The following is a 20097-nucleotide window of genomic DNA, read 5'->3' on the forward strand; positions in this document are numbered from 1 at the left end:
GATCGAAGTTTCATTTATGCCTTAAATCATTATACTACTACCAACAACCAACATATCATCATCAACACACTAACTCCTCTCAAGAACATCATGTTCTTGAGGCAACAACAATCAACCTCAAATCTACTTAGCTAAACATCAAGATTACTACAATACTCCTACCAATACTATGTTTACAACTACATACTAAAAGGATCTTGAACTTAAATCTTTAATAAAGTTGGGTCAAAGATTTTTACCTTTCCTGAGTGCTTGAGATGTGTTCTTGATTATGGTGAAGTATTGGGAGTGCATAGTATGGTTTCTGGAACCTAAAATAACCATCAAAATCAAGAAACCAAAGAAGAGTTACTATTCATACTATTCATTATCAACTTTCTTGATTTTATTTCACCCATCAAACCTTGATAAAAAGAGATCAAAGATTTATATTACCTTAGTTTGGTTGTTAGGAAGCTTGAGAATTAATGGGAGGATTTATCCATGGCTAGAGCTTGAAGTTTTGATTTTGATTTCTTGGTTGAAGAAGAAAAGCCGAATGGAAGAGGTTTTGGGAGAGAAGAAGTGTTTTTATGCTTGCTTCCTTGGTTTCTTCTTGGAAATGAGGTTGTGATATCTTTTTATTTGATTAATATTCTCTAGTTTAGATCCTAGGATTTTATTCTTGTTGCAAATCTTGGGGACAAATCCAACTAGCTTCCTAGTTTACAAGCTAAGCCACTTGTTTAGCTCTTTAGCTTACTATTTGATAGCCTTGGTTGATCATCCTACACCTTAGCTCACTATTTGATAAAGTAACCATGGTTACTTTTATACCATGGTTAGTTAGTGCATTACGTTTATTTAATCGTCTATGCGTTCGCTCGGTCGCTTAAACGTTTTCAAATATTGTCTCGTAAATGGTTCGCGACGTAATTCCTTTCGTATTTATTCCTTATGTTTTGAATTATCATATTTGGATATAAATCCATAGGGTTTTAATTTTGTAATTATATTTTGATTCCCGTAATCCTCGATGATTCGTAAATATGGTCGTTTTTCAAAGTTCGTTTTCTTCGAAAACTAATAGCGTTTACATACATTCATTTGGTACGTATAATCCTCATATCAACTCCGAAACTCATTTTCTCATGCACTACATAGTGTGGGCTAAAACGTTTTCCCCGTCAGGGTTACTATTCATTAAACGTTTTACAAGGTTTCAAAAATTCGAGTTATTACAGATAATCAAATATAGTCCTGACGGATGATTCAATATAGTCCCGATGGATGATGATTTGACATCCACCAAGTGAGTAGCTTATGTAATAATAAGAATTGTAGCACATTTCTGCAAATAACTTTGTTTAGATTTTGTAGGAGCATATGAGTCATGTTGACTACTAGTAGATATGCAGAATATGTTGATTAATTGTAAATATGAGATGTCTTTTAATTCTGCATAAGTGAAATGGAGTCAAGTGACAAATAGCTACCCGATGGATGATCAACAAAGCTACCCGACGGATAATCAACAAAGCTACCCGACGGATGACACGCATGTACCCGATGGATGATCAAATTCAAATATTTGTTGACAGTGACAACACAGTCACATGCGTCGAGTGTTTACAAAAAGGAATGTGGCAGCCTGTTTAGCAGGGATTTGAGAACAAAGAAACATTACCATTTCCATGCTATTATGAAGATATTCAAAGATGCTGGAATAGAGTAGTGAAGTAGCATGGAGTTAGACTAGATATGTTTTGTTTTATTATCTTGTCATTTTTTTATGTAAATTTTGTGATATATAAACCAAGTGTAGCTAGTAGAGCAACAAGCAAGCAACTAACTAAGCACACACATTTTTAGAGAAACATTTTCAAGCTGTATTCTGTAGCATTTCTCTGTAAGTTTAGTTGTTCTACTTGTAAGCAGCTATGAGCTATTCAAGCTTCACAGGGTTCTCACTCGATATATATATAGATATATGTATATATATATATCTGGCGGATACTTTCAAATCCACCAGAAAGTTTTAAAAACTTATGTTTTTATTACTCTGTGTTTTGATTCATATAAATCATCTATTTCGCACTCTGCAAATCAAACACATATATATTATCAAGTAAGAAATGTTTTAAAATTCTGAAAAAGAAGCAAGAATTACATTCAACCCCCCTTCTGTAATTCTTGTTGTATTGTTAGGGAATAACAAAGCTGTTAACACCGCATGCAATACTCAAAACAGATATCTCATTAACAAGGTACATGGAAAATTGCCTTACTCAATCATGTCTAAGAGAAAGCCTACTGTAAAGCATCTTCATGTATTTGGAAGCAATTGTTACATTTTGAAAGACAACTCTGAATATGTGGGAAAATTTGACTCAAAGGTTTTTGAAGCAATTTTTCTAGGATATTTATTGGAAAGAACTGCCTACAAGGTCTATGTAATTGATCAAAAAAAGATCATGGAAAGCACATATTTGACTTTTGATGATGACAAGTGTCCAGGCTTGGAATGCCTTGATGATAATGAAGCTTAAGATGATAATGAAGCTGAAGCCCTTGCATTTGAAAACCTCAATATTAACAGTGATTCTGATGAAGAAGATGAAGTCAATGCACAACAGATGATGAATGAAGAGATCATTGAACAAGAAAATCATGGAAATGGAAGCTCATCTCAAACACCTGAATTTGATAGCACAAACTCAGGGGGAGAAAGAGAAGAAGGATCTACTAGTCATCCCAATAATGAAGAAAATGATGAAGGCACAAGTCAACAAACTCACACAAGGAAGTGGGATAGAAGTCACAGTAGAGAAGCAATTATTGGTGATCCAACTGCTGGTATGAGAACTAGAAGTGCAACTGCTAATGAGTGCCTAAATGCATGTTTTCTGTGTCAAGTAGAGCCTAAGAAAATTGAAGAAGCTCTAATGGATCCTGATTGGATATCTGCCATGCAGGAAGAACTGAATCAGTTTGAAAGAAACAAAGTTTGGGAGTTAGTTCCTACACCAAAGAATAAGAGTGTAATTGGAACAAAATGGGTTTTCGGGAACAAGATGGATGAAAATGGTATAGTTACCAGAAATAAGGCAAGGTTGGTTGCAAAAGGCTAATCACAGGAAGAAGGAATTGATTAAGATGAAACTTTTGCTCCAGTTGCAAGACTTGAAGTAATAAGGATTTTTCTAGCATTTGCTGTACATTCAAATTTTAAAGTGTATCAAATGGATGTCAAGAGTGCCTTCCTAAATGGTGAGCTAGAAGAAGAAGTTTATGTGCAACAGCCACCTGGCTTTGAAGATCTAGAATTTCCGGATTGTGTACAAGTTACTCAAGGCTCTATATGAATTAAAGTAGGCACCTAGAGCTTGGTATGATACTTTGTCAGAATTCCTACTTAAACATGGTTTTACTAGAGGCACTATAGACAAGTCTCTCTTCTACAAGAAACATGGTGATGATATGATCCTAGTTCAGATCTATGTGGATGATATAATCTTTGGTTCTACAAATAAAAAGCTTTGCCAAAGATTCTCCAGGCTTATGCAGAGTAAATATGAAATGAGTATGATGGGGGAATTAAGTTACTTTCTTAGACTTCAAGCCAGTCAAAGAAGTGACGGAATCTTCATCAGCCAAACTAAGTATGTCAAAGATTTATTAAAAAGGTTTGGTATGGTTGATTGTTCACTTGCATCTACACCCATGTCTACATCAATAAAATTGGATGAAGTTAAAAAGGGCAAAAGTGTAGATATTTCAAGCTACAGAGGGATGATTGGATCATTGCTTTACTTAACAGTAAGTAGACCATACATCATGTTTGCTACATGTCTGTGTGCAAGATTTCAAGATATTCCAAAAGAATCACATTTGATGGCTGTAAAGAGGATTTTCAGATACATAAAGGGGACTCCAAACTTGAGATTATGGTATCCTAAGGGAACTGGTTTTGAAGCTGTTGGATACAGAGATGCAGATTTTGTTGGATGCAGGGTTGACAGAAAAAATACTAGTGGAAGCTGTCAATTTCTTGGACAAAGACGTGTATCCTGGTATAGCAAGAAACAACAATCTGTATCAACTTCTACAACAGAGGCCGAATACATAGCTGCAGGAAGTTGTTGTGCTCAAGTGCTTTGGATTAGAAATCATCTAATGGACTATGGCCTAGTGTTACACAAAATTCCAAATATGTGTGATAATATTAGTGCTATATCTATAGTAGCTAATCCAGTTAATCATTCTAGAACAAAGCACATTGATTTAAGGTACCATTTTATCAGAGAACATGCTACAAATGGTACCATTGAGCTCATTTTTGTTCCAACCGAAAAACAACTAGCTGACATTTTTACTAAACCTTTAGATGAAGCAACTTTCACTAGACTTGTAGGTGAAATTGGAATGCTTTATCTTCATCCTAAGGCAAGAACTCAACTAATATTTTGCAGCAGATTAATTTCTAGTAAATCAAAATTAATTTGATTTAATTGGAAATTAACTGAAATATGAATTATTAATATTTCAGAAATCTCTGCATATTTATTTTTCAAAAATAAAAATTCAGCTTGGAATTTTTCAAATTCTAAGAACACTGTCTAGCTGTTAATTTACATCCTTAATATGTAGAATTAACACAAGAAAGAATCAAAGTGGTCAAAAGTATGTAGAGAACTGTGTTCTCGATAAGTCTAAATGACTTATCGACAAGTCATTTTAAGACTTCTCGAGTGAGTTCTTGATAAGTCAATTTACTGACTTCTCGAGTAACTTCTCGATAAGCTTCATTATGGCTTATCTATAAGTCATTGTAGAGTTCTCTAGTACTGCTAACTCACAGAGTTCTCTACAAGTATAACTTTTAGACTTATCAATAACTCAGAACTGAAATAATTTAACTTAATAAATTATTTTGGTAAAATATTTTTGGCAAATTTATTCTGATTTTATTTTGATTTATCCAAATAAAAATTGGAAATAATTCAGTCCAGTCTGGACAAACTGGGTATTTATTCGACATCTTGATAAGTTAATTTTGTAGTTCTCTACAAGAATAAATAAAATAACTTATCAATATGTTTTTCACATCTCAAAATGACTTCTTGATTAGTATACTCCAAACATCTATTTTTGACTTCTCGACAAGTCATTTAATTTTACTATAAATACCCAGACATCTCGATACATATACATACTTTCACCTTCGAGAACTCTAAGTGACCTAGATTTTTCAATCCAAAATCGATTTCTCTCTCATTTCAACTCTTTTCTCACTAATTTTTCTTACCCACTAAAATTCACACTCATAACAATGGCAACAAAGAATATTGTACCTTTCATCCCAAAGGAGAATAATTCCTTGCATTCTTAGATGTAAACCAAGCACCTGAAACTTTCAAATGTTTTGTCAAGTTCTTGTATGAGACCTACTTTATAGGGGCACTTAAAGCTAATCCTGTGCTTTACTTGCATGTGCTAGGGGACTTTTGGAACACAGCAGTGACAAGGATAATTGTGCCTGAGAACTAGGCTGTATCAATTTGTAATAAACTGAACAAATAAGGGCCAACATGTGGAGATCTTTGAGGATGATGTCAATCTGACAAGCATGAACAAGAAGCATCTGGGGAGAGAATGGTCCTTCCTATTTGATTTAGTGATAAGGGCTTTCACTTGCAGGAAATCAGGATTTGACAACATATCTAGTGTTGTCTAGAAGTTGGTCTACTCAATGGCCCACAACAAACAACTCAATGTAGGACACTACATACTGGAGGAATTGAGCACCAGGCTAACCATGCCATTGGAGTCAAGAGGTAAGGAGATTTTCCTTCCGAGATTCATTATATCTTCTTTAAATTATAAAGACAATGACATATATATGCTTAAAGGAGTAAATAGGTCATTAATTGGCAACTGTAAGCAAGTGTCCAAAATTCTATTTGGATCACTTATTACTAAGAATAAGGTTCCAGTGGGTCTTAAGTTAACACCTTTCATGATTGAAAGATTTAAGACCTACCCTTATTCTATGCCAGACATGAGAACCAGTGCAAGCCAACCTAGTGCAACAATTGTTCCTGAGCCTGTGGAAGCACAAACACAGACACACCCACGAGAACCTACCCATGTTGAGCCTATTTCTTCACAACTATTAGCAGCTAGGAAACCAACCACTTCATCCTTTCAAAAGGGTGAAGTGAGTAAAAAGAAGAGAAAGGAGATAACTTTAATTGTTATGAATGAGAGTGGTGAGGAACAAACAGAAGCTGAGTTACCATTGGTCAAGAGGGAAAAGAAGGGTAAGAAATCTGAGCTGACTACTCAAACCATCTATGTATCCTCCAAAAAGGATGTAGTTGTACAAATGAGGAAAAACAGACTCTAGATACATCCTCTCAACATGGTTTTCTATTGAAAAGAACATTCTCCCCAATGCAACTTGTAAAGAGTGCAACTTGTAAAGAGTCTGCACAACCAACACTTGATCAAATTTAAGTGTATGGTAGAAGAAATAAGGATGGCACAAACAGTGAGAGCACATCTATTGAAGCTCCTTCATCCATTCAGGGGGAGCTTCCAACACTCACTACTGAACAACAACTCTTAATCTCACAAATTTCTTCTTCACATACAGCAATTGAATCCAGGTCTCAAGTGAAAGCTCATTCAAGTGACTTGGTTCAACAAAACTTGCTCACCACCCAGACACTACAATCAGATGGTGAGAGGCTACTAAATGGGGTAGACCTTGATGACACCATTAAAACTATGGGGGATTCATTAGTTTTTACTAAAGACCACATGGATATTACAAATGCACCTTCATGTGCAAATCAGCCTTCACAAGCTGTTAGGTTTGAGGTTAGTACTTCTGAGGGGGAGCTATCTAAATTCTCTCCAATTCAATTGGAGGTTCCTGTTCCAGGAACAACTCCCCTCAAAACCCTGTCTAAGATTGCCTTGACAATTGAAGCTGGGAGTACAATTGCCAATGACCCTACTATGGGAGAGGCAAGTTTATCACATTCATGTGACAACGCTTTGCAAGAAGCACAAGGGTTTGAGACTGGTGGACATGAAAGTAACCCAGTCAAATCCCCTCCAATTCAATTAGAGGTTCCCACAACTAGTATGGAACAACAACTTATCATAACCACAGTACCCACTGTGGGTCAAACTGTGACTTCAGTCACAGGTGGTTTTGATCCAACCTCACAACCTCAACCTCACAACCTCAACAACCACACCTTCTCTCCAACTGGCTACAAGAAGATGAACCTTCATCTAATCTGGAAGATTTCAGGGTTGATCAGCTGGCTGGACTTGCTCAGATCTCTCAACAACTTTTAACCTCAGATATGTCTAACCAGGATTACCAGGCCATAATGCTCTCCTATCAAACAGATGTCCAAGAGCAACAAGACAAAATTGTTAATGAAGCTGAACAGGATGACAACTGTGAAGCATGGCTAAACAAGGACTACAATCTAGAGATGGAGGGTGTTTTAGCTAAACTCAAGGAAGACTATCTAACTATCTTGGGAAGCAATGTTAAAGCCCTGACTCCTGGTAAGGTCTATGATGCAATCAATAAAGTTTCCAAGGCTCAACTCAAAGCTTTCCATCTCTTTGGAAAAGCTCTAGAACTCAGATTGATTGTTCATGAAGACAGGGTAAGGAAAATGGTAAATGAGAAGATGGATGAGATCATACCTTCCCAGGTCAAGATCACCTCAAAGTTTCAACACTTTGCTGACCAAATGAAAAGACTTGATTTGACAACTATGGAAAAAGATGTCAAAAATCTCGGACAATCTTTCATTGCTCTTCATGAAGTGGTCCAACAAAAAATCACAAATTCAAATGATACAAAGATTAAGTTAGACCAGCTTCACCAAACCAGATATGAGCCTTCTGCATTGCTTATTGAGGGTATCAAACAGGTCGTGGAAGCAACTTTTGGCTCCACAACATCCACCAGTTCTCATCAACCTGTCTCCACCTCTATAAATCTTCAAATCCAAGCACTTCAAGGTCAAGTCAACACTCTGAAAACTTCCAATGACCACCAGCTCACAGCTCAGGTGCATGCTCTCACTACACTGGTGCAGAGTTAACAGGCTGACATTCAAGCCTTGATGGACTCCCACAAGCACCTACAAATGCAAAATTCTGTTGCTTTGGGAGCCATCATGGGCAAGCTAAACATACCATTGCATGCACTACCTGAAGCTGTGAGACCTAAAATTCCTACTCCCCTTCTCATGCCTGCCAACAAGACTAAGGGGGAGATAGAGGCTAGGCTATCAAGATCAAGATCATCTGCTCAAAATATCCAAGCTGTTGACACGAGAAAAATTCAAGAAGTTGATATTGGAATGGAGAGGCTTAGTAAAGCAGCTGAGAGACCTAGTATAAGCAGGGAATCTGATGAATTGCTTAAGGCTCTCAGGGCTTCTCTCAATGACAATTTCTTCACCTACAAGAAACCCTTAGACAGGACAATAAACTCAATAAGGGTGATCTTGGTAACAAAAGAAAATTTTCAGGAAAGAAGGATTGTGGTCAACATAAATGACTCAGGGGTAGACAGGTGTATGCAGGTGTCCCTCAACTATCTTATATCTAGGAGAGCATCTGAGTTGGACATTCTGATAAGCAAAGTCAGAATAATGATTCATGAAGACACTCTCTTGCTAACTGAATTGAAAAATGCTCAAATGGTTGCTTTTCCTGAAGCATACCTACAACCAAGCAAGGGAGTGGCATACATGTCCTACCACCAAACACTTCAAACATTTCCAGATTCCTAAGTAATGTGTCATGGCCAACAAATATAATGACTCCGGAGACTGAGTTGAAAGTAAAGGGAAATAAGACTATTGAAGATGAAGAGATGATTAAGTCGTTGGGGAGATATCTGAGGAATTCTGAAGCCAACTTGCCTAAAACTCAAATCAACAAGGATAATTTGGATGATGATGAGCAGAAGAAAGATGAACAAAAACCTTCTGGCTCAAATCCATGTCAATCCTCCAAGGCAGCTGGAAGTAAGGATGAAAAGAAGAAGGATAATGAGAAGAAGAAAGGGAATGAGAGTAGAAAAAAGAAGAAGCAAGATGGCTCAGGACCACAACCACAACAAACCCTAAAACTCCAAACAACTCAAGCTCAACCTTCAAAGCCAACAAACTCCAACATCAAACCACCTCAAACCTCTAAGCCTAAATTCCTATACAAACAAACAGCCAACACCCTTCTAAAAATGCCAATCACCTCAAGCAAAACCTCTCTCAAGAAAATCATAAACCTACCCTCTGTAAAGCCATCACTCAAGATTAACTACAAGTCTGTTGGGAGAAAACCTAAGAAAGCTAAGCCTACTGAAAAAGTGGAAGTCACTGAAAGGGCCATCTGGAATAGTTTTAAGCAAAATGACTTTCTAACTTTAAACTAGTGCATCTCAGATAAAGATTATTTTCAACAACTGGCTGAGGAAATAGTTAGAGTCTGGGTTGTAACTCTAAGGGAAGTAAGAATCTACTATGAAGATGGATTCTTCACATTTCTAGGCTGTACCTTAATGGACACTCTCTCCCTCACGGAAAAGAGAGTGATAAGCTTACTTAAGGATAAGGATACTGCTACAAGAGCATGGAGATCTGTTCTAGCTGAATGGTTGATTGAAAGGGAGGAAAGAAGAACAAGGAATGAAGCTGAATATGAGGAGAGAATAAGGAAGTATGATGAGGAGATTGAAATGTACATCAAAAGATCAGAAGAACTCAAGACCAAAGGAATGAGCAAAATTTCAAAAGATGGAAAATTTTTAAACATCAAAGCTGGAAAATTCACAAGATTTAGGATTGATTTGTTAAATGATTATCCAAAGACAGACAGACTCAAACTTGTGGAAGCTCTAAGTGAGACACCAATCATAGAAGAACTTGAAATTCTTGTTTACTTAAAGGATCTCATTAGAGAAGAAACAGGAGCAAAAACTGTCTTTACCTAAATATTGTAACTATTTAAATTCAAGAAATCTCCTAATATATAAATGTTGTAATTGTGTCAATTTTTATGTATTCATCTTATTTTCCACTGAAGCTTGGGGTTAGTCTTGTTAACAGGCATGAATTTTTGATAAGCAATCTTCTCACAAATTCGGTAGATTGTTGTGCAAGACATGCCTGTACAATAACAAGACTAAGTCAAATTGACAACCCTAATTAAGTTGTATTGTAATCTTAGTTTGCATTTTGTACTGTAACATTTAAAGTCTGTAAAAATGTTAAAGAGCAGACTGGAGTCTTTTTCCGTAAACAGTATCAAGCCTAAGAATTCTATCTGGAAGAAGATCAAGAAGATCATGCCTCAGAAGAATTATGAAGAAGCTTGGAGTTGAATAAATCTATTTTGAGAAAAATGTTTTAAGTCAAGATCTATACAAGTCACACATTTAGTGTTATAGATAAGTCATTCGAGAACTCCAAAATGACTTATAGAGAAGTCATGAAAGCTACTAGAGAACTCAGAGATATCAACAAGCCAAATTGAAGACATGAAGATTGGAGATATCGACAAGTCATTTCTTCACTAGAGAACTCTAGAGATATCGATAAGTCAAAATATCACTAGAGATCTCTGAGATATCGACAAGTCAAAATATCATTAGAGATCTCTGAGATATCGAAAAGTCAAAATATCACTAGGGATCTCTGAGATATCAATAAGTCTATTTACGACTAGAGAACTCAGAGATATCGATAAGCCAAAGTGAAGACATGAAGATGAGAGATCTCGATAAACTAAATTCTCTTATAAAAAAGTTAGAGACCTCTATAAGTCAAAACAACTATAGAGTAATGAGAAATCTTGATAAGCCGTTATACTTATCGAGATGTCAAGTTCTCTATATACCAAACGAGAGATCTCGAGGTAAAACTCAAAGTACAAAGTGTAGACCAGTTCAATATCCAAGATTAATAATCAACAAAAAATCCAATCAGTTGGATTGACAAGTCTACAAAAAGCAGCTTGAAGAGTACAAGATCAAAGGCCAAGATTAACTAACAGAGTAAAGTCACAGGCGTGTAAGATTAGCAAAGATACCCTAAGCCAGAAATAGAAAGAGTTGATTATCTAAAAATAGGGTTCAGTACATGCTGTTGCATGCTGTGTAATAATCAGTGTTTACTGTTCTATAAAGTAAACACTGGATGCTTTGTTATCTGTAAGAATTTAGATAAGAAAAATCTTGTATTCTCTCAAGTAAGAAGCTAAGCTCTTTAACAACAAAGAGCCTAGAAATTTTATAGCAAAATATTCTTAATTTTAGTATAAAATTAAGTGAGTTTTGAAAGATTTTTGTTCACTGTTATTGCTTGTTTAATTTCGGTATTAACACATCTCACTGCAAAATTTAATTTACTTTGTTCATAACCATAAACACTTCAAGAAAAGCATAAAAACACACAAACACATTCACCCCCTATGTGTAATTCATTATCTATCACCTGTCAAAAATTATGATCATCCATTATTCCCTAGCATTTCTTTTGTTATTCCTGATACTGATCATGTTAGTACACTTCCTGTTACTCCCATTTTGGAGTCAACTCAAGTTGATGCTTCTACTAGTTCTAAAATTCCCAGAACTGAATCTGATTATTGTGTTCCAGTGCTTTCTACTAGACCTATTAGACAGAAGAAACTTCCTGCTAGGTTTCAGGATTTTTCTGATTTTCCATCAACACATGTTGTTTCTCTCTCTCCTTCTTCTCCTACACCGGGTAAGCTTCCTCTTTATCTTATTCAAAACTATCTCTCATATGCCAAATTTACTCCTAGATATCAGTCATTCCTTACGTCTATCAATAAAATTCCTACACCATATACTTTTTAACAAGCTGCATCATATCCTCAGTGGTTTCAAGCTATAAAAGCTGAAATTCGGGCACTTGATGACAATAAAACCTGGGAGTTAGTGTTAAAACCTCAAAATCATCACATTGTGGACTGCAAATGGATGTTCAAACTTAAATATCACTCTGATGGAACTCTTCACAATTATAAGGAAAGACTTTTTGCTCGTGGTTTGACACAAACCTTTGGAATTGACTATTATGACATGTATGCTCCTGTTGCTAAAATGGTTACAGTTCGTTTACTACTTACCATTGCTGCGTTTAAACATTGAGTGTGTATCATCTTGATGTCACCAATGCTTTCTTGCATGGTGACTTACAGGTGACTGTCTATATGCAGCTGCCTCTAGGCTATGCTTACATCTCTTCTTTGTGTCCAGCTAATGCTCATGATTATGTATGTCATTTGAAAAAGTCCATTTATGGCCTTAAGCAGGCTCCATGCAGATGGTTTGTCAAGTTTTTAACTGCTCTAAAAAAATTTGGTTTTACTAAATCTGAGAGTGATTATAGTTTATTTACTCTTCGAGTTCAGACTACTTTTGTTGCTATTCTTGTTTATGTTGACGATATACTCTTCACTGGCTCCTCTGAGACTGTCATATCTGATGTTAAGTCATATCTTCATACTCAGTTTAAGATCAAGGATCTTGGCCCTGTTAAATATTTTCTTGGCATTCAGGTGGCTCGAGCTGCTGAAGGTTTTTACTTAAACTAGCGTAAGTACGCCTTATATCTTCTTCGTGATACTTGGATAACTGCTGCAAGGCCTTCTGTTGTTCCTCTTAAATAAAATCCTAAGTTGTTGGCCAATAAATCTACTTTACTTAATATTTTTTAGGCTTCTTCCAATAGACAGTTAGTTGGGCGTCTCATTTATCTTACCATTACCCGTCCTGATCTTTCCTACCTAGATCATATTTTGTCTCAATTTTTGAATCCCCCCGAGTAGACCAAATGTTGGTTGTCTTTAAAGTTCTTCGATAGTACGCCTTATATCTTCTTCATGATACTTGGATAACTGCTGCAAGGCCTTCTGTTGTTCCTCTTAAATAAAATCATAAGTTTTTGGCCAATAAATCTACTTTACTTAATATTTTTTAGGCTTCTTCCAATAGATAGTTAGTTGGGTGTCTCATTTATCTTACCATTACCCGTCCTGATCTTTCCTACCTAGATCATATTTTGTCTCAATTTTTGAATTCCCCCCGAGTAGATCAAATGTTGGTTGTCTTTAAAGTTCTTCGATACATCAAATCTTCTCCTGGAAAGGGACTTCTCATTCCTGCTTTGCCCAACCTTAATCTTACTGCTTTCTGCGATTCTGATTAGGGGGTGATCCCACTACTAGGCATTCATTAACTGGTTATTGTGTATTACTTGGAGGTGCACTGGTTTCCTGGAAGTGTAAGAAGAAACACACCATTTATAGGTCATTGGCAGAGGCCGAATATCAGGCAATGGCTGACACATGCTGTGAGATCATTTGGTTGGTTGCAATTTTGAAAGATTTTCAGATTCATCCATATTTGCCTATTCCCTTCCATTGTGATTCCAAATCTGCTATCTATATTGCCCCCAATCCGGTTTATCATGAACGCACCAAGCATATAGAGATTGATTGTCACTTGGTGCGTGCAAACTTTGATAATGTGTGTAACGCCTGGGAATAACGCTTGTATTATATCATATTAATGATAAACTATGTGTTTAATATGCCATTTATGTTTAATTAGCTATAAAACCCTAAATGTTATGTGTTATGTGTATTCCGTATTGTTCGGGTATTTTTAGGGTATTTTACAGATATTTTATTTTATATTTAAAGCTTTCGTATCAAAATTTATTCGACCCGAACTATGTTTTAATAGCTGATATTTCAAATAAAATAATTGGATTTATTTTTCATAGAACGACTTGTACCATCGCATTATTCTGAACATCTAGATTTTATAAATTTTCTCGTTTTGCAAAAAATGACTTTTCCGGGCCCCATTGGGTGTTAAAAACCCCACAAAAATCACATTTTTATTTTTATAAAATTATAGGACTTTTATTTATACCATTTCTTTGTATTTTTGAATTATTCATAATTTTTGGGAAATTTTGGCAAATATATTGTATATACAAAATATTTAAAAATTAAAATTTAATACTAAAAAATTATTACATTAGGGGCCAATTAATTTTAATAGATGTATAATTAGGGCCTTAATTTTAATTAGGAGTATTAATTTTACTACTATAAATAGCCTAATTTTTATTTAATTTTTATTAATTAATTATCAAAAATTCAGAAAATTCCCAAATTTCCAGAAATTAGGGTTCTTGAGTCCTTGGATTCAAGCAGCGATTTCAACGTGATTCTGTTACCCAAATCGTCCATGTAAGTAGTCAATCGAAAGCTCTTGATCTCTACTTTCTGATTTTGCTATCAATTTCTTGTTCAGATGCATCAATTTTCAATTTTAATTTTAGGGTTTATGCTCTTTATTAGGGCTTTTGATTCCAGGGGTTTTAGATGCTATTAATGATTAATATAGCTTCTTTAGGTTGTTTACAGTCGATTTGAGTATAGATTTGATTCAAATGATTCCTTAAAAGTGCTAATCGAAGTCTCGAAAATTTCACGATTTTGATTTTAATTTTCTGAATTGTTGATGAATCTGTGATTGTTTTGGTTGTTGGGGATCGATTATAAACATCTTAAGATTTAATTTAACACCAGGAACTTCAAGTTTGGTTTGATTTTTAGGAAGACCTGTTTTTTCCGATTGACCCGCTGGAGAAGCTCTGTTTTTGGTCGGAGAAGACAACCCAGCAATCGTCGATCATTTTGGACGGTGGGGTTGAGTTCCTGGGATAAACTTAGTGAAAACCCTCTTCGAATCAATCAATTTTATCACGATTTGGTCGAGTTTTGGAGCTGCTGGAAAATTGGGGAGGAGGTCACCGGAATCTGCACCTCCGGCCGGCGACCCGTCGGTATTCTTCGCGACCCAGTTTCAAACCCGGAATAAAACCCGGTTTTGATCTGGTTTTCCCCAAGACTGTTTTTATAACACTGTTTTTGGAAATTATTTTACTTTTATTTTATTTTTACTTTTATAAATTATAAAAATCAGTTTTATTTATTTTATAAATTGATTAATTGATTAATTAATTATTTAATTAGTTGATTTATATTATAAATAATTCTAAAATATTTTCTAAAATTCAGAATTATTTATTTCTTTAATTATTTATTATTTATTTATTAATTATTTAAAAATGATTAATTATTTTGATAATTAATCAAATAATTTCCAATAAATCATAATAAATTCATTTTAATTCCAAAAATTATGGAAAATCATTTTTAATTCAGATATTTCCCAAATCATTATACTTATCGAGATGTCAAGTTCTTTATATACCAAACTAGAGATCTCGAGGTAAAACTCAAAGTACAAAGTGCAGACCAGTTTAATATCCAAGATTAATAATCAACAAACAATCCAATGAGTTGGATTGACAAGTCTACAAAAAGCAGCTTGAAGAGTACAAGATCAAAGGCCAAGATTAACTAACAGAGTAAAGTCACAGGCGTGCAAGATTAGCAAAGATACATTAAGCCAGAAATAGAAAGCTTTGATTATCTAAAAATAGGGTTTAATACATGTTATTGCATGCTGTGTAATAACCAGTGTTTACTGTTCTATAAAGTAAACATTGGATGCTTTGTTAGCTGTAACAATTTAGATAAGAAAAATCTTGTATTCTCTCAAGTAAGAAGCTAAGCTCTTTAACAACAAAGAGCCTGGAAATTTTATAGCAAAACATTCTTAATTTTAGTATAAAATTAAGTGAGTTTTGAAAGATTTTTGTTCACTGTTATTGCTTATTTAATTTCGGTATTAACACATCTCACTGCAAAATTTAATTTTCTTTGTTCATAACCATAAACACTTCAAGAAAAGCATAAAAATATAAAAACACATTCACCCCCTGTGTGGAATTCATTATCTATCACCTGTCAATATTTATGATCATCCATTATTCCCTAGAATTTCTTTTGTTATTCCTGATACTGATCATGTTAGTACACTTCCTGTTACTCCCATTTTGGAGTCAACTCAAGTTGATGCTTCTACTAGTTCTAAAATTCCCAGAACTGAATCTGATTATTGTGTTCTAGTGTTTTCTACTAGACCTGTTAGACAGAAGAAACTTCCTGCTAGGTTCCAGGATTTTTCTGATTTTCCATCAACACATGTTGTTTCTCTCTCTCCTTATTCTCCTACACCGGATAAGCTTCCTCTTTATCTTATTCAAAACTATCTCTCATATGCCAAATTTACTCCTAGATATCAGTCATTCCTTGCTTCTGTCAATCAAATTCCTACACCATATACTTTTCAAGAAGCTGCATCATATCCTCAGTGGTTTCAAGCTATAAAAGCTGAAATTCGGGCACTTGATGACAATAAAACCTGGGAGTTAGTGTTAAAACCTCAAAATCATCACATTGTGGACTGCGAATGGATGTTCAAACTTAAATATCACTCTGATGGACCTCTTGAGCGTTATAAGGAAAGACTTTTTGCTCGTGGTTTGACCCAAACATTTGGAATTGACTATTATGACACGTATGCTCCTGTTGTTAAAATGGTTACAGTTCGTTTACTACTTACCATTGCTGCATTTAAACATTGAGTGTGTATCATCTTGATGTCACCAATGCTTCTTGGATGATAACTTACAGGTGACTATCTATATGCAGCTGCCTCTAGGCTATGCTTACATCTCTTCTTTGTGTCCAGCTAATGCTCATGATTATGGATGTCATCTGAAAAAGTCCATTTATGGCCTTACGCAGGCTCCATGCGGATGTTTGTCAAATTCTTAACTGCTCTAAAAAAATTTGGTTTTACTAAATCTGAGAGTGATAATAGTTTATATACTCTTCGAGTTCAGACTACTTTTGTTGCTATTCTTATTTATGTTGACGATATAATCTTCACTGGCTCCTCTGAGACTGTCATATCTGATGTCAAGTCATATCTTCATACTCAGTTCAAGATCAAGGATCTTGGCCCTGTTAAATATTTTCTTGGCATTGTGGTGGCTCGAGCTGCTGAAGGTTTTTACTTAAACTAGCGTAAGTACGCCTTATATATTCTTCGTGACACTTGGATAACTACTGCAAGGCCTTCTGTTGTTCCTCTTAAATAAAATCATAAGTTGTTGGACAATAAATCTACTTTACTTAATATTTCTGAGCCTTCTTCCTATAAACAGTTAGTTGCGCGTCTCATTTATCCTACCATTACCCGTCCTGATCTTTCCTACCTAGATCATATTTTGTCTCAATTTTTGAATTCCCCCCAAATAGATCAAATGTTGGTTGTCTTTAAAGTTCTTCGATACATCAAATCTTCTCCTGGAAAGGGTCTTCTCATTCCTGCTTTGCCCAACCTTAATCTTACTGCTTTCTGCGATTCTGATTGGGGGGTGATCCTATTACTAGGCATTCATTAACTGGTTATTGTGTATTACTTGGAGGTGCACTGGTTTCCTGGAAGTGTAAGAAGAAACACACCATTTATAGGTCATTTGCAGAGGCCGAATATCGGGCAATGGCTGACACATGCTGTGAGATCATTTGGCTGGTTGCAATTTTGAAAGATTTTCATATTCATCCACATTTGCCTATTCCCTTCCATTGTGATTCCAAATTTAATATCTATATTGCCCCCAGTCCGGTTTATCATGAACGCACCAAGCATATAGAGATTGATTGTCACTTGGTGCGTGCAAACTTTGATAATGTCTGTAACGCCTGGGAATAACGCTTGTATTATATCATATTAATGATAAACTATGTGTTTAATATGCCATTATGTGTAATTATCTATAAAACCCTAAATGTTATGTGTTATGTGTATTCCGTATTGTTCGAGTATTTTTAGGGTATTTTACAGATATTTTATTTTATATTTAAAGCTTTCGTATCAAAATTTATTCGACCCGAACTATGTTTTAATAGCTGATATTTCAAATAAAATAATTGGATTTATTTTTCATAGAACGACTTGTACCATCGTATTATTCTGAACATCTAGATATTTTATAAATTTTCTTGTTTTTCAAAAAACAACTTTTTCGGGCCCCATTGGGTGTTAAAAACCCCCACAAAAATCACATTTTTATTTTTATAAAATTATAGGACTTTTATTTACACCATTTCTTTGTATTTTTGAATTATTCACAATTTTTAAAAATTTTTGGCATATATATTGTATATACAAAATATTTAAAAATTAAAATTTAATACTAAAAAATTATTACATTAGGGGCCAATTAATTTTAATAGATGTATAATTAAGGCCTTAATTTTAATTAGGAGTATTAATTTTACTACTATAAATAGCCTAACTTTTATTTAATTATTATTAATTAATTATCAAAAATTTATAAAATCCCCAAATTTCCAGAAATTAGGGTTCTTGAGTCATTGGATTCAAGCAGCGATTTCAACGTGATTCTGTTACCCAAATCGTCCATGTAAGTAGTCAATCGAAAGCTCTTGATCTCTACTTTCTGATTTTGCTATCAATTTCTTGTTTAGATGAATCAATTTTTAATTTTAATTTCAGGGTTTATGCTCTTTATTAGGGCTTTTGATTCCAGGGGTTATTAGATGCTATTAATGATTGATATAGCTCCTTTAGGTTGTTTACAATCGATTTGAGTATAGATTTGAGTCAAACGATTCCTTAAAAGTGCTAATCGAAGTCTCGAAAATTTCACGATTTTGATTTTAATTTTCTGAATTGTTGATGAATCTGTGATTGTTTTGGTTGTTGGGGATCGATTATAAACGTCTTAAGATTTAATTTAACACCAGGAACTTCAAGTTTGGTTAGATTTTTAGGAAGACCCATTTTTTCCTATTGACCCGCCGGAGAAGCTTCGTTTTTGGCCGGAGAAGACAACCCAGTAATCATCGATCATTTTGGACGGTGAGGTTGAGTTCTTGGGATAAACTGAGTGAAAACCCTCTTCGAATCACTCGATTTTATCACGATTTAGTCGAGTTTTGGAGCTGCCGGAAAATTGGGGAGGAGGTCGCCGGAATCTGCACCTCCAGCCGGCGACCCGTCGGTGTTCTTCGCGACCCAGTTTCAAACCCGGAATAAAACCCGGTTTTGATCCGGTTTTCCCCAAGACTGTTTTTATAAAACTGTTTTTGGAAATTATTTTATTTTTACTTTTATAAATTATAAAAATCAGTTTTATTTATTTTATAAATTGATTAATTGATTAATTAATTATTTAATTAGTTGATTTATATTATGAATAATTCTGAAATATTTTCTAAAAATCAGAATTATTTATTTCTTTAATTATTTATTAAATATTTATTAATTATTTAAAAATGATTAATTATTTTGATAATTAATCAAATAGTTTCCAATAAATCATAATAAATTCATTTTAAATCCAAAAATTATGGAAAAATCATTTTTAATTCAGATATTTCCCAAATCATCATTTATAAAAAATTTGGGATCAATAATTAGTAATAATTATTTATATTAAATAATAAATTGATTTATCTGTATTTATCTGATAATAATTGAACCATTTATCCGATTCGAGCGAAACGAAAGCCCTTTGACTCAGAAAAATGATCTATTTTCATTAAAAATATTATTAAATCCTAATTTCTTTTAGAAACTTGAAAGGCATATGTCATGCCTTATTTTTTTAGTTCGAGGATTTAACTCAACTTAAATAAGAATGTAATAAGTAAATAGCAGTTCGACAGTCACAGTGATCTCAGTAAGTATTACTCGTCAAAGAAAGAAGAATCAAAGTAAATATATATTCTGGAAGAATTACATTACTGAAAGAAGCTCATTTATTTGATCAAGCCTCAGTGAAATAAATCAAGAAAGTGGAACCACTTAAGTGACAGAGATCTCATCAAAGTGACAGTCAAATTTACAGATATTCATTACAAGGTAATAGGGTTCAAATTGAAGAAAATCACAGCCTTAAAGTCAAGACATGAAGAACCGTCATAGAAGTTAGTCACTCATGAACTAGACAGTACATCGAGTGTCAACATTGAAGTGATAAAAGTTGTTCATAATTTTCAGTAATTTTCAGAAGATTGGTT

The 20097-nt window shown here is 34.5% G+C and overlaps 1 protein-coding gene across 1 annotated transcript; it reads left to right on the forward strand.

Moving 5' to 3' along the window:
• Positions 1-16793: 16793 nt before the first annotated feature.
• On the forward strand, positions 16794-17761 carry LOC141665449 (uncharacterized). Its single transcript, XM_074471433.1, has 2 exons — positions 16794-17052; positions 17475-17761. Exons 1-2 carry the CDS (start codon positions 16794-16796, stop codon positions 17759-17761), a joined length of 546 nt encoding a protein of 181 aa, XP_074327534.1.
• Positions 17762-20097: the final 2336 nt, after the last annotated feature.

Source organism: Apium graveolens, chromosome 6, assembly GCF_009905375.1.
Source record: "Apium graveolens cultivar Ventura chromosome 6, ASM990537v1, whole genome shotgun sequence".
Lineage (NCBI taxonomy): Eukaryota > Viridiplantae > Streptophyta > Magnoliopsida > Apiales > Apiaceae > Apium > Apium graveolens.